The 16,152-nt window shown below is 38.7% G+C and overlaps 2 protein-coding genes across 4 annotated transcripts in view; one reads left to right on the top strand and one right to left on the bottom strand.

The window, feature by feature from the left end:
- Positions 1–337, bottom strand: part of AIMP1 (aminoacyl tRNA synthetase complex interacting multifunctional protein 1) — a 28,908-nt gene extending 28,571 nt beyond the window's left edge. Inside the window, exon 1 of the mRNA XM_005887303.3 lies at positions 200–337. Within this exon, the coding sequence (XP_005887365.1) occupies positions 200–201 (2 nt within the window). The 5' untranslated portion in view covers positions 202–337. The remainder of the gene's footprint in view (positions 1–199) is intronic.
- A 227-nt stretch (positions 338–564) lies between these two features.
- Positions 565–16,152, top strand: part of TBCK (TBC1 domain containing kinase) — a 209,617-nt gene continuing 194,029 nt past the window's right edge. The window contains exons 1-2 of one of the 3 annotated variants that reach the window (XM_070372045.1): positions 565–827; positions 8,068–8,289. In XM_070372045.1, coding sequence (XP_070228146.1) covers positions 8,097–8,289 — 193 coding nt within the window. In that variant the 5' untranslated portion in view covers positions 565–827; positions 8,068–8,096. Of the gene's footprint in view, positions 828–8,067; positions 8,290–16,152 lie in introns of those variants that run through there. The other 2 variants (XM_005887304.3, XM_070372046.1) reach the window with 2 other exon arrangements.

Raw genomic sequence — 16,152 nt, forward strand, 5'->3', positions numbered from 1 at the left:
CGTCCCATTTTTCAAACTTGGCTCCTTCAAAAGGTCCCAAGCTCTTCCATATTTCCTCAGGCCTAGATCCGCGCTGCTGTGCGAGGGCTTCCCACTAGTACCCGCAGGCCAGGTCCTAGCTCCCGAAGGCCAGTAAGGGAAAGGGGACTCCTACGATCGTAATCCGTCCTCCCCGGGACCCTCTGCGCACAAAACTCACATGTATCGGTCGACAGAGACACCTCAGCAGCCTCGGCCGGGAGCAGGTAAGGAGCGCCTGCGCCTCACGAAGACAGTGAGAAAGGACCCAAAAAGGTGTCCTCGCTAAACGCCCGAGCGGTCTACAGAGTCCACTCCAAATTCTCTGTCCCCCGCTCTCCTGTGCGCAGCCACACCACATCCTCTGTCGTCCATCCCCTCAGTCAATAACGCCAATCATCCTGCACCTCTTCCTCGGTCGCTACATTTTCTCGCCAGGTTGGGCAAGAGGCAAGATGCTAGACGCCGGGGTCTTTCTTTAGAATTCCGTCGCAGAAACTGTGATGTCAGAGGAAAGGGCCGAGCTGCGGGTAGCTGGGAGAGCCGGGAGCTGTCAGCGGAGAGTGCCGGGCTCGCGCTCCTGGCCGGATTCCGAGCTGGCAACCCCAGCTGACTTCGCTCGCGGGCAGAGGGCAGTCTTGGAGCTCCCGGAGCTCCAGGAGCAGCCTCTTTTGTAGAAGTACCTGCAGTGCGCGGCCTGGTGCCCTAAGCAATAGCGACAACACCAGCCACAGCGACAGCTCTGGGGCCCTGTGTAGCAGCTGCATCCCCTTGTCTGTGTCTGCCTGCGTCCCCAGACCCAGAGGCAGGTATTTGGGTTTCCCAGTTTTTAACGGGTGGGTGAGACGGGAGATAGAGGCGGGTCAGATGCAGCGAATGGCCCCGCACTTCCCGCTGTGGTTAAAAGAGGTCACCGGTGCTGCTTTTGGCTACTGATCACAGTTTCCAATCCCCACCTACAGCCCTCCTCCCTACTCACCTGACTCCTTTGAGAACTGTAGGCATCTTTTTAAAAGGAACTGCTGCCTGGCTGTTCCAAAGGAAGGTTGAAAGAGGAGCTTAGAGAATGTGGATTCGACTCTCTCCACTAGTCAACGTAGATTCGAACTCTTGCTTTGGTTTGTTTCTTGTTTTCAAAGGCTTAGTCAGTTATCGAGATGTGACATTCATTTGTGAAGTGGAAGAATGTAAAAGAGTTGTCAGTGGTTGCTTTTCAAGGACTCTTGTCCCTGTTTTTGTTTGGGCTACAAAGACAACTGGGGAAAAGTATATAAAGTAAATAGACTAGTGTTACTAACCCATTAAAAATGTGTAAGCTGTTTTATTTATAATGAAATAAGCATGTTTTGCCCAATTTTTGACCTTTTTTGCCTATGATGCATTTCCGCTTCAAGTTCTTTGTGGGCAAATATTGTCGTGTTTGTTCACTCGTGAGGCAGAAGCTGGAAAAGCGCATGACTTCAAATAGGAAATTCAGGATATTTGGTGAATGAATGAATGTTCAGATCCAGCTTCTTCTATTGTTTTTTGGTTTGTTTTTGTTTTTGTTTTCCTCTCTCTCTCTCAACTAATCTCTCATCTCAGGTGTTTTTTTTCTCCCCACTGACTTTCTTCCACTTACTAAGTGTGAGGAAATCTATGTGAGTGTATTTGTTGTAGGTGAACCTTTTTATGTATACCCAACTTAAGACGTAGTTGAAGCAGAACGTTGATGAAATGGTTTGTGCTAACTAATGTTTTATCGTTTTGAATTATTTGCGTTTTATTTGGTGATTTGATCTTTAGTTGTCTAAGTGATAGGTGTGTCTAATTGAAAACCAAAAAGCATAGTAATAATAAAATGCAGCAGCTCAGTGTCTTCCTTCCTGCCCTCAGTCCTGTTCCTTCAAACATAACCACATTTAATCTTTTCTAATTTTAGGTAATGTATGTTGAATAATATGTTAAACTGCTAATTCTTTTTTTTTTAATTGACTTCTTAAGATAGCCCACACCATCCACAACCTCTCTTCTACAAATTTTTGAGTGGTTATCACAATTTTTAGTTTTAATACTGGTTAGTTTCATAATTCTAAATAATATGTAAACTTTATTTTTTCACATCAACTTTTGAAAATACATATATTTGGCTCCTTATTTAGTAAAACAAGGAAAGTAGTGACTCTACCTTTAGATGGCAGAAACCACATCCACTCCTGCCTTTCAGTAGATGGACTTTTCCTTATACATTGACAATGTTATTAATAGTTACAGTGTATTTCTTAACTCCAATTGTTTTTTGCTTTGTTTATGTGTATAAAAACCAGTAAAATGTTACAATATTATGGTTTTGTAAATAAACTTCAGTGCATAGCTAAGAAATATGCCATTATACATTTTCTTCCAGGTGTTTAATTGCATAACCTATGTACCACACTAATGAGATTTGTAATATTAACGTCAAATGGGTTGTTCTTTCCTCTTCTGCAGTGACAAAAATTATGCCATAGTTAAGTGTGCTTAATTTTTTGGATTATATACTAATTATATAGTTTTTGACCCTCCTCACTTTCGCAGAGGACTTTGTACTTTCTTCGAGGGAAAAGATTCATGTGCTTTATTCACCAGGTCCTCTTATTCTTTGTATGAGAAACTCCCTGCCATTTCTCTGCTTGAAGACACTCCCCTTGGAGCCCCATTACTTTCTGTTTGATTTGAACAGATTACTTTCTGATCCTTTTGACAGCTTCTATACTGGATTATATTCATTGAAATCTTGAATAAGGTGCAATGTTACAGTATTGTACAAAGGTACAATAAGGTACAATGTCTTTTACTACTTGGTCTTCTGCTCTGTTTTGGTAGAATACATCTTTAAAAAATGTATTCATAAAAATATGTGGGTAGTGATTTTATTTTTTAATGTTTGCATAATGTAAATTATTATTTTACTATTATGATTGATACTTTGGCTGGGTATAGAAACTAAATTATGTTTCTTACAATTTTTCAAGGCGTCACCATCTTCTAACTTCCGTTGATGCTCCTGGGGACATGAGAATGAGTGTTGGATCTTGATGTTTTGATGCCTAAACTGTTTGTTTTCTCTCTGAAATTATTAACATTTTCAGTTATACTTGAAGCTTTGAAAATCTGTTATGACATGTTTTGTTCTAAGTTTGTTCTCCTTGCAATGAACTCATTCAGTGAAGCCTGAATAAATATCTCTGGCCTCTTTAATTTCCCTTCAACTGTGGGGAATTTTCTCCTAGTCTTTTATAATTTTTCCCTCTTTATTTTTCTCTGTTCTCTTTTGTTGAAATTCCTGTAAGGTGGTTGTTGAATTCTTGGTTTGATTCACTGTGTTTGTAATCTTTTATGTTTTTATCTGTTTGTGCATTTGCTTCATGTTCTGAGTAGTAGTCTCAACTTTATTTTCCAACACTTCTGTCTAGTTTGATAATCATATGTTTAATTTCCAAGCACTAATTTTTAAAATTATTTTTCTCATATTCCCTTAATTTTGTTTCATTGTTCTTTTTTAATGAGATAAGATTTACAAATATTAAAAAGCACTGATTTTAAGTGACCAGTTTAGTGAATTTTGATACATGTCAACAAACATGTAACAGTCACCACCCTAATCAAGATGTGAAACATTTGTACTACTCCAGAAAGTTCCTACCTTTCTCTTGCCAAGACTGTTCCCACAACCCTCCTCCCCACCCCAAGCACTACATGCTCATTCTTATGACTATAGTTTAAAACTGTAGTCCTGTAACATTTAAATGAAGCCATAGGATATGAACTCTTCTGTGTCTACTCCTTTCATCAACATAATATTTTTGAGATACATCCATATTTTGGCATGCTACGCTACGTTGCTTTAGTCGTGTCTGACTCTGTGCGACCCCATAGATGGCAGCCCACCAGGCTCCGCCGTCCCTGGAATTCTCCAGGCAAGAACACTGGAGTGGGTTGCCATTTCCTTCTCCAATGCCTGAAAGTGAAAAATGAAAGTGAAGTCGCTCAGTCGTGTCCAACTCTTCGAGACCCCGTGGACTGCAGCCCACCAGGCTCCTCTGTCCATGGGATTTTCCAGGCAAGAGTACTGGAGTGGGTTGCCATTGCCTTCTCCAATATTTTGGCATATTTATTCCTTTTTTGTTGTTTTGAAATAGCATTTCATTGGATGAATATACCACAACTTGCTTAGCAGTTCACTTGTGTTATGTTTACCTTGCTTCCAGTTTGGGGCTGTTATGAATCAAATTACTGTGAACATTCTCATACAAGTATTTTTATGGACATTTTAGTTATTATTGGGTTAATACCCAATAGGAATGGAATTTGAATCGTAAGGTGTACTATTAACTTTAGTGCAGTTTTTCAAAGTCCTCGTGTCATTTTAGCACTACCGTAAGAAGCAGAGCTGCTGCTGCTGCTGCTGCGCTAAGTCGCTCCAGTCGTGTCTGACTCTTAGCGACCCCATGGACTGCAGCCTACTAGACTCCTCCGTCCATGGGATTTTCCAGGCAAGAGTACTGGAGTGGGGTGCCATTGCCTTCTCAGCAGCAGAGAATCAGCTCCAATTCTGCATTTTTCTCAACACTTGGTATTGTCAGTCACTCCAATTTTAGCCATTCTGGTAGTTGTAAAATGGTATGTTGTGGTTTTAATTTGCATTTTCCTGCTGATTAATTACATTGAGAACTTTTCCATGTGTTTATTGTCTATGTGAATTCCTCTTTTGTGAAAAATACACATTTCAGATTTTTACCTATTTTGTGTTGACTTGTCTTTCTTTTTATTATTAAGTCATAGGCATTCTTTATATATTCTGAATGCTAATCTGTTACCAGGAAGCCCTGTTATCATATATACAAACATACATGCATATATATATATATATATATGTATGTATTTTATAAAAATGTCATATGTATATATATATAGATATGTCATAATAGCTTGGATTTGTACTTTGTCAAATGTGGCTTTTGATGTGCAATGTTTTTCATTTTGATGAAGCCCACTTTATAAAGTTCATCTTTTTAAAAAAATTCTCATTGTTTTGTTTTTAATCGGCTCAGATGAGATCTGTTTTCATTTTAATTTCCATTTGTTTGCATTGGAGAAGGAAATGGCAACCCACTCCAGTGTTCTTGCCTGGAGAACCCCAGGGACGGGGCAGCCTGGTGGGCTGCCATCTATGAGGTCGCACAGAGTTGGACACGACTGAAGCGACTTAGCAGCAGCAGGACAGAGAAACAATAGATTTTCTTAACTAAAGTATTTTTTTAAGATTTATTTATTTATGTTTGGTTGTGCTAGCTTTTCATTGCTGTGCTGGCTTTCTCTAGTTGCCGCGAGCGGGGCAACGCTTTGTTGTGGTGCTCAGGCTTCTTGCTGCAGTGGCTTCTCTTGTTGCAGATCGCAGGCTCTAGGACTCATGGGCTCAGTAGCTGTGGCCTGTGAGCTCTAGAGCTGGGGCTTGGCAGTTGGTGGTGCATGTGCTCAGTTGCTCTGTGTCATGTGGGATCTTCCAGACCAGGAATTGAACCCATGTCCCCTGTGTTGGCAGGTGGATTCTTAACCCCTGGACCACCAGGGAGGCCCCTAACGTCCGTTTTTTTATGGCTTTTCTTATCCTGCTTGAGAAACATTTGCCTATTCTAAGGTTGCAAAAATATCCTCTTTTTTTTTTTTTTCTTCTTGTGCAGAAGCATAATCCATATCAGACTTCTGTGGATGTAGCAGTAGGGATTGTGGCTAATCTTCTTCCCATGTGAACGTCTTTTTGTAACACCATTTATTAAAAAGACTGTCATTTCCTATTCAATTCCTTGGCCTTTGTTGAAAATCAGTTCATTGTGTTTAAAAATGTTTTTCAATTTAAAATGAAAAAAGCTTTCATTTTTATGAAATGTATTGTATATAGCACATATACATAGATAGGTGGAGATATAGAATGTGAAATTATGGAGAATAATATGAACACCCTTAACCCATCAATTAAGAACTAGGATATTACTTAGTATTTTTGAAGTTTCTTATAGATTCTTCCCTAATCTCATGACTGCTTTTCCTACAATGGTGCAGTAGTCACCTTATCCTTGGATAGGAGGATAGATAACTTGCTAGTAATGGGGGTCTGGTGGCAAAGTTGAGTCTTCTGTTCTTCAGCCTTTCAGATGCCCTATTTCTCATTTCAAATATTCTTCCGACTGCTGTTGTTCACCACTGTTCCCTCCTTCTCTGATTCTGAAGCCTCTGATCTGAAGAGGATGAGCACACCTCTTAACTATATCATAGATTGTAACCTCCTTCTCTCTGTTTCTTGTGACCATGCTCTTACCTATTCAGAATGCTTTTAGGAGTTTCTTGAAATCAGCTCACGGCCTCTTTCTGCCCTCTTCCTTGTTACGAGTTTACGCCTTTTAAAGCAGTTCTTTTTAATGTTTTAATGAAGTTTCTAGACAGATATATGAAAAGCAGCCTATTGTCTTGATTTAGACTTCCAGGTTTTATTGTGAAACCTGGAAGGGAAGAATGCAGTGCCTGAACAATCAATGTCTTTTTAGTGAGACACCTCGGTAAGAGAGAGATTTTTTGTTGGGAAAACTTTTTTATTGTGGTTGCCATAATGTGATAACTGATTTTAAATTAAGCTTCTTAATCTTCAGGCCACTTCATGATAAAATGCTGGACTCCATTTGTTTTGGAAATGATACTGCTAGACCCCTCAGGAACTTCAGGTAGAATATCTATTTCTAACCTGGAGGCAATAACATCTGTCAAGATCAGTGAGGGGAGTAAAACATCACTTGCAAGCGCCTGGCTTTAAGACAAAAGTCGATTAGTTATTTAAGTAACATTATAAGGCTGTTTGTTATCTAGTTTAATTCTTTTAATTTTTTTATTTTTAAAAATTTATTTTTAATTGAAAGATAATTGCTTTGCAATATTGTGTTGGTTTCTGCTATCAACATGAATCAGTCATAGGTAGACATGTGTCCCCTTCCTCTTGAACCTCCCTCCCACCCCATCCCACCCCTTTAGATTGTTGAAGAGCCCAAGTTTGAGTTCTCTAAGTCATACAGCAAACTCCCATTGACTATCTATTTTGCATATGGTAATGCATATGTTTCCATGTTCTCTCTCCATTCATCCCACACCCTCTCCTTCCTCCCCACCCCACCAATATAAGTCTCTTCTCTCTGTCTGCATCTCCATTGCTGCCCTGAAAATCTGTTCATCAGTACCATATTTTTAGATTCCATATATATATATTAATACACATATTCATTAATAATGATATTTGCTTATCTCTTTCTGACTTACTTCACTCTGTATAATAGGCTCTAGGTTCATCCACTTCATTAGACCTGACTCAAATGTGTTCCTTTTTATGGCTGAATAATATTCCATTGTATATATGTACCACAGCTCTTTATCCATTCATTTGTCAGTGGACATCTAGGTTGCTTCCATGTCTTAACTATTATAAATCGTGCTGCATTGAACATTGGGGTACATGTGTCTTTTTCAGTTGTGGTTTCCTCAGGGCATATGCCTATTAGTGGGCTTGCTGGGTGATGTTAGTTTGATACTTAATACTGTTAATAGAGTCCTTGATTATTTAAAGTTCTGGTTGGTGTCCTTATTTCCTCTCCTGACTCCTTGCACTGTGAAAAAGAAAAGTGTTTGTAGTCTGTGGTACATTCAAACTTTGGGTAAAGAGAAGAGCCTTATTAATGTGAATGTACAATAACAAACTTCTTCTAAACTCTTAAAATTGTCAGGCATCCTTGCAGAGGGAGTGTTCTGTCTTTTCCTTTATATGCCATTGCAAATCTTTGATTTTGATTTAGAGCTACAATATAAATTCATGATTGGGTGGTTTTTCCTCTTTGATATTATCTTGAAATATTCTCACATTGATAATTTTGCTGTAAAATGTACAGATTGACATTTCCCTCCAAATTATATATGGTTAATCATATTTAAGGTGAGAAAACACTGGCTTAATGTTTAGCTGATCTATCAAAAAATTCTCTCCTTTTCTAGATTACCTGGGAAGATTTAGGACACCAAGAATGTTTCCCTTGAAGGATGCCGAAATGGGTGCCTTTACCTTCTTTGCCTCTGCTCTGCCCCATGATGTCTGTGGAAGCAATGGGCTTCCTCTCACACCAAATTCCATCAAGATTTTAGGGCGCTTTCAAATCCTCAAGACCATCACTCACCCCAGACTGTGCCAGTATGTGGATATTTCTAGGGGAAAGCACGGTGAGTTGTTGTTTTCTCATATTTTGTGTTCTCTACCCTGAAACCCTGATTAGGTTATAATATACACAGTGTATCATTTTGGATGTGAGAGCTGGACTATAAATAAAGCTGAGCACCGAAGAATTGATGCTTTTGAACTGTGGTGTTGGAGAAGACTCTTGAGAGTCCCTTGGACTGCAAGGAGATCCAACCAGTCCATTCTAAAGGAGATCAGTCCTGGGTGTTCATTGGAAGGACCGATGTTGAAGCTGAAACTCCAATACTTTGGCCACCTGATGCGAAGAGCTGACTCATTTGAAAAGACCCTGATGCTGGGAAAGATTGAGGGCAGGAGGAGAAGGGGACAACAGAGGATGAGATGGTTGGATGGCATTGCCAACTCAATGGACATCAGTTTGGGTGGACTCCAGGAGTTGGTGATGGACAGGGAGGCCTGGTGTGCTATGGTTCATGGGGTCACAAAGAGTCAGACATGACTGAGCGACTGAACTGAACTGAACTGATACACAGTAAGTGTTAATTGCTCAGTCCTGTCTGACTCTTTGCAGCCCAATGGACTGTAGCCTGCCAGACTCCTCTGTCCATGGGATTCTCCAGGCAAGAATACTGGAGTGGGTTGCCATGCCCTTCTTCAGGGGATCTTCCCAACCCAGGGATCGAACCTGGGTCTCCTGCATTGCAGGCAGATTCTTACCATCTAAGCCACCAGGGAAGCCATAATAATAAATAGTAAACATATAAAGTAATCAGAGTGTGTATGTTTGCTTGCCATCACTTTTCGCTCCAGCCAAACTGAGTCATTTGAGTTTTCCTGACTGCATTTGAATGATTCATATTTCTCAGATCTGAGAATCAGGATTTTTAATATTCTTTTTCAGGGAAGCCCCTATCCTCAAGCATATTTCTTCATCTCTCCAAAAAGGAAATGAAAGACTAATGTTAGAAACTTTGTGTTCTGTTGCTTATCATGTCTGACTCGCTGTGACCCTGTGGGCGGTATCCCACCAGGTTCCTCTGTCCGTGGAATTTTTCAAGCAAGAAGACTGAAGTGGTTTGCCATTTCCTTCTTCAGGGGATCTTCCTGACCCAGGAATCAAACATGCATCTCTTGCATCTCCTGCATTGGCAGGTGGATTCATTACCACTGAGCCACCTGAGAAGCCCAACAGAAACTTTAGAATTGTCTATTAGAATGTATTTTATGATTGAAAGTAATAATTTGGGCTAAGTTTTTTTCCCGTGAAAAGAGAGTCACTAATGTTTTTACCTCTTCCTAGCTGCATTAGTCTTTTTTTTTAGGATTTCATTTAGTAGAGTTGAATTCTATTGGTTAAAAAGTCAGTATTTCACCAGGAAGAATTTACTGCCTTTTTAGTAGTATAGTCGGGGCTTCCCAGGTAGCACTGGTGATAAAGAACTTGGCTGCCAGTGCAGAAGATGTAAGAGATGTAGGTTCAGTCCTCTGGGGGAGGGCTTGGCAACCTACACTGTTATTCTTGCCTGGAGAATCCCATGGACAGAGGAGGCTGGCAGGCTATGGTCCCTAGAGTCACAAAGAGTTGTATATGACTAGAGCAATTTAGCATGCACGCATGCAGTCATAAAGTCAGGTTCTTCTATAACTTGTATCTTTGCCCATTCTCCTTGCTAAAATATGACACTATAAACCGAGTGGCTTGTCTATTTCTCACAGTTCTGGTGGCTGAGAAATCCAAGATTAAAGCAATAGCAGATGCTATGTCTGGTGAGGTCCACTTCTTCATTAACAGTCATCTTCTCCCTGTAACCTCACTTGGTGGGAGGGGAAAGGGAGTTTTCTCAGGCTTCTTTTACAAAAGAAGAGCACTGATCCTGTTTGTGAGGGCCCTACCCTCATGGCTTCCTATGTGGGGCTAGTGCCTGTTAATGCAGAAGATATAAGAGACTCGAGTTCAATCCCTGGATTGGGAAGATCCCCTGGAGGAGGCCATGCCAACCCACTTCAGTACTTGCCTGGAGAATCCCCATGGACAGAGAAGCCTGGTGGGCCTACAGTCCATGGAGTTGCAAAGAATTGGACATGACTGAAGCGACTTAGCATGGACACCCTCATGATCTAATCGCCCCCCAGAGCCCCACTGCTGGACACCATCACACTGAGGATTAGGTGTCAGCATATGGATTTTGGAGGTGGGGCACAAATGTTCAATCCATAGCACCCCTGAAGGTGCTTATGGTGGCAATATTTTAATTATTTTTAAATTATTTTTGAAAGCTTAATTTCATGCTTAAAATTATTTTAAATGCATTTCAGTGAAATATATTTAATTTTTCTAACAAAATGAATTGTGAAAGATAACCCCATATACTTACTGATATTGTACTGTTTTTATTCCCTTAAAAATCTCGTTTTCAGATGTTTCAACCTAATATTACAGGTGCTGAAAAAAAATGCAAACTCTTATTCCCTTAGTTTTGCTGAAAAACAGGCTAAATGATACTTTCAAGTAGTCTAGGTTATGCCTCTTGAAAATAGTTTCTCTGAAAGTTTTATAGAATTTGAATGGAAAATGTTTTTTGTAATAAATGTTATTAATGGCTAACATTTATTGAGTGTTTATTACTTATTAGGCAGTATTCTAAATGCTTTACATGTTTTAGTTAACTTAATCCTTACAACATTACCATGAAGTAGGAACTCTTATTGTATTCACATTTTACAGATGAGGAAATTGAGGCACAGAGCAGTTAAGTAGCAATTAAGGAACTTTTGGCAAGTTTGTTGTTTACAAACAAGCAAATTTAAAAAATCTTTTTGCTAAAGTATTTGTTTGCTGAAGAGCTTCAAGACAATAACTAAATTGTAGATATCATTTGGGGCTTTTATATAACCAAATAGTTGATAAAATATTGTCAACCCCTGAATGCCTTAAATACCACCCACCTCCATACAATTACAAATTCTAAAGAATTTTGTCTTGTGGAATTGGCCTGGTTCCAAAAATCACTCCAGTATAGCTATATGGTAGATCATTATCATCTGTAATGAGTAACCAAAATTTGCTGTTGTAGATCTGAAAATTTAGACTATGCTTATCTTCCCAAATTCTTGGCACTTTACTCAGTTCTTGGGACTTTTTCATTTCTTTTTTTTTTTTTTTTAAGATCTATTTATTTATTTTTGGCTGTGCTGGATCTTCACTGCTGCTCGGGCTTTTCTCTAGTTGCGGCAGTCGGGGGCTACTCTCTATTTGTGGTGCTCTGGTCTTCTCATTGTGGTGGCTTCTCTTGTTGCAGAGCCTGGGCTCTAGGGCGCGCAGAGTTCAATAGTTTGAGCTCCCAGGCTTTAAAGCATAGGCTCCACTGTTGTGGTGCATGGGCTTAGTTTCTCCTTGGTATGTGGGATCTTCCTGGATCAGGGATGGAACCTGTGTCTCCTGCATTAGCAGGCCAATTCTTTGCCACTGAGCCACCAGGGAAACCCAGGACTTCTTTATTCTTGTATCCTGAAGTGCTCTTTTTTGTTTCCCACTGACTGGAAGCCTATTTGGAGCATCCCTTCAGATGACTGGGGTCTTGCCTGTGTCCAATTTTCCCTAGGCTTTTTGGGATAATTGACTCAGTAGTCCTAGAGTCAAGAGTCTTGAGCTCCTTTTTTTCATCCCTGTACCTAAGTGAATACTTAGGTACCTCTGTAAATACTGAACTAGGAAAAACCTTATGACATAATCTCTCTGGGGAGCCCTACTGCTAACTGCGCAGGAAACTTCTTTTTAGTTATAAATGTCAGGTAGGAAGTAATCCTCTTGGACACTGTTAAACTCTGTTGATGTTGAACCTGGCTCAACAATGTGGGTAGTCTCCTTGGGCCCAATGACCATATTCCTGGTTACTCTGTTTCCCCTGATTGTCCTGCTCCTAGGTCTCCACAGCCCTCTCTTCCAGGGACACACAGATTATGGATGTGTATAAAATTCATATATTTTAAGTTTGACTGCCTGGAATGAAAATACCTGTTATTGTCAAAAGGTTAGGGAATTCGATTACTTTTTTTTTTTTTTTTTTACTATTGGCAATGTTCATTGTCCTGAAAAGTCGTAAGCATAAGGAGTACCTAATGAAATTAGAGTAAGTGTTGTTGTGAAGGTCTGTTTGTTCCAAACATCCCAGTCATTTCAGTTACATTTAGTTTGAAAAGTCAACAATCTCCTAAGTGAACAATGCATATTTCTCAATGATGTAATCATTTTGGTTTGGACTGTACTTGTCTCCTCAAACAATCTTAATTTTGGTTCCTTTATTCTGTTCTTGTTACACAGATATTTCTCATCTTGTCATTGTTAGTCCCACACTCTCCCCATTTTACTTGGAGTAACGTGTAACATGTGGTTCATTTTAGTAACCTTATGTTTTCACATGTTAGGTTAGCTCAGAAGTCAAGCTTTCACTGTTTCCAACAGATCATTCAGAACTGATTCAAGAGGATATTAGTTTCTTGCTAACTCAGCAGGTTGATGTATTTAATCTCAAGAATAGTTTACATTCGAATTTTGAACTTGATTTATCAAAAGAGAAATTGAATAAAATATCTTTAAAAGAAAAAAGGTCAGTAAAGCATGAAAATACTTAAGTTAACAAACTTGAATCTTTTTCTTTTGAACTTGAAATCTCAGCAGTTTTAGAAGCATAGAAAGGATTATAAATGGTAATATATTCCAATTGATTTGGTATTGATTACCCAAAAATCTTTTTTTATTGCTAGAAAATCAAGAACAAAATTATTTTAATTAATAGATTTGAAATTTAGGTGGAGAATAGTTGAATTGTTAAGGGCCTATAAGATAATTCTGTATCTCTAGCTGCATATATATATATATATTTCAACCTGAGTGTCTGTATCAGTTTAGAGTTCCATCAGAGAGGCAGAACTAGTAGGAGATAGATGGCTAGATAGCCTGACAGCTATAGATTAATTGGTTGGAGTTGGTTTATGTGATTGTGGGGGCTGGGTAAGCTAGCCTGAAATCCAGAGGGCAGATCATCAACGACAAAGGCTAATTTTTATATAATAACTAAAGTCATGGTCCCAAGAGTAGAGTTTCTTCTCCAGAGAAGACTGGATTCTGCTCTTGAGGAGTTAGTAACTCATTGAATCAGGACCACCAAGATTATCTAGGGTAATCGTCCTTACTCACATTAAACTAATTGTAGATTTTAATCAATTATTTAATGCCTTCACAGTAACACCTAGGCTAGCGTTTGAATAACTGAAGACTATATAGCCTAGCCTGTTGACTCATAAAACTGACCATCACAGTGACCTAGTAACAATACTGTTTCTTAAGCACAGAATTACCCTTTATCAGTTTGACTGTGTAAATATTTATTTAGGTATTTTATTTAAAAGGTGATGAGCTAGTCTCAGTTTTTACTGTGAATAAAGAAAGAATTGTGAAGGTGAAGTCGCTCAGTCGTGTCCGACTCTTTGCGACCCCGTAGACTGTAGCCTACCAGGCTTCTCCGTCCATGGGATTCTCCAGGCAAGAATACTGGAGTGGGTTACCATTTCCTTCTCCAGGGGATCTTCCCGACCCAGGGATCAAACCCGGGTCTCCTGCATTGGAGGCAGACGCTTTAACCTCTGAGCCATCAGGGAAGCCCAAAGAAAGAATGATGCGTAACTGTATTCTAATAAACTTTCATATTATCTTAACACATTCACAATTTACCTCTTTCTCTAAGTTAAAAGTTTTTTAAAATCTTTCATTTAGTCCCTCTTTTTACTCAACTACTTTATTATCTGTTTTGCTTAATATTGTGCTCTCTTCCATTTCTTAGCATTGGCTTAAAACTTACAGTTCAAGCTGTATGTACACTACAGAGATACTTGGCACTCATCAAATATTTCATATAGGAAAGATTATTTCATGGTTCTTGTATGTCCCACTCTTTAAAGTTCATCTTGGTGTCACATTTGTTTTTTATAAATAATGCCACTATATTGCTGACATATTTGGCGTGTTATGATTCTCAAATATCTTTGTCATATTTTATTCTGTGAAACTATATTGTTTTATAACAAGCAGAAGTTATTTTCAAACAGTTGTTTAGAGATTCAGGATGAAGTCTCTCTAATGATTTTTTGGAGAAAAACCTGGTTCATATTGGAAACATTGTCTTGGTATATATTCCATTACCTCTGGGAGAATCTTTGATATTCTGCCAGGCTTATGGGTCTGCTATATTAAAGTAATATTTACTTTAAAGTTCCTTAGGATCCTGAAGCTTTGGCAAACTCTAGTTTATGGAGCTTTGAAGGAGTTTCCTGAAGAAACTTGATAATTTTTTTTTCTAAATCATTGTAAACCTGACAAATTTTATATTAATGCCAAACACTTTAGATATGGAGACTTGTGAATATTAATTTAAAATTATTAATTAATGGAGTATGCACATTTTAGCATATTCTGATGGTCTTTTATATTAAAATCAGTGCTATTGTGGTATTATTACACCTAGTTTACAGAGCAGGCATATACTTTTCTACACAGGACAGATTTCTATTTAGAAAATGACAGTCATTATATGAGACTTATTCATTTCTAATGGCCACATTGAGCCTTTGCTCAAGTTAACTAATTTAATAGGTATTTTTAAATTAGATGCATATGTTTGAGATATCATGTTAGACACTGGTGATGCATTTTGAACAAGATCAAAATCTTTCCTGCCATCAGGAAATGCATCTAGTATCTAGTAAAGAACAAAGATATTAGATAAAAATGTATACAAATCCTTAGGATTTCAAATAAGTGCTACAAAAGAAAAGTACACTGTGAAATAGATTATATTATAGAAGGAGCAAATTGATTTGGGCGACCAGGAAAGTATTTCTGGAGGAAATCACATTTAACTGTATAGTAATAATAATAGCTAACACTTAGTGATTCTTACATGCCAGGTCCTTATTTTATATTAACTCATTTCAACCTCACAACAGCTCTGTGGGTTAGGTCCTTATTTTTCCCCCATTTTGCAGAAGAGGAAACCTTGGCATAGAGAGGTTAGCAAACTAATGAGTATTAAACCTAAAATTTGAGCCCAAACCAAATAGTCTGTGCTCTTAATCGCTGTGTTTCATGATAGGAGTTCACTGGGAGAAAAACAGGGAAGATCATGTTAGGCAATGGGAATCCATGTAATAGTACTTTAAGGTAGGAAAGGTGAAGGAAGACCAGTTACCCAGTGTAACTGGAAGTTGGTGAGCAATACACAAAATAACAAAAAACAAGGCTAAACAGGGAGTTACATATTCACTTTTATTAATTATTATTTTAGCACTTAGATTTTAGTATGAAAATATGTTGGGGGGCAGTAACGATTAATCAGAGATGACTGGTTAAGAGATTGTTGTAGTAATCTAGTAAGAAATGATGTTGGCTTGGACCCAGATTGTGGCAAATGAAGCAAACTGCAGATTCTGTAGACATTTGAGAGATAGAAATAGCAGTGCCTTTTCTTTGGATTTGAGAAATGGAAATGACTCCTAACTTTGTAGCCTGAGCAGCTAGCAGGATAGTGGTACCATTTACTGGTACTAAAGGGAAAGGCTTAAGGAGCAAACTATAAATTCAGTTTGAGTTCTGTTGAGTTTGAGGTGACTTTTATATTAAAGTGAGAAATTGGCTATGGAGTTTAAAAGAGAACTCTGGGCTTGATGTAAAATTTAGGAGTTTTTCAGCCTTGGGAGTAAATAAGGAAAAAACCCAGTTGAAGACCCAGAATCAAAGATGGAGGAACTAGAAGTATTTAAACTTGGGTAGAAGAGTTACCAGTCTACCGAGGAGACTAAGGAAGGTAGCCAGTGAGGTGTAAGGAAAACTG

The sequence above is a fragment of the Bos mutus genome, chromosome 6, assembly GCF_027580195.1.
Source record: "Bos mutus isolate GX-2022 chromosome 6, NWIPB_WYAK_1.1, whole genome shotgun sequence".
Lineage (NCBI taxonomy): Eukaryota > Metazoa > Chordata > Mammalia > Artiodactyla > Bovidae > Bos > Bos mutus.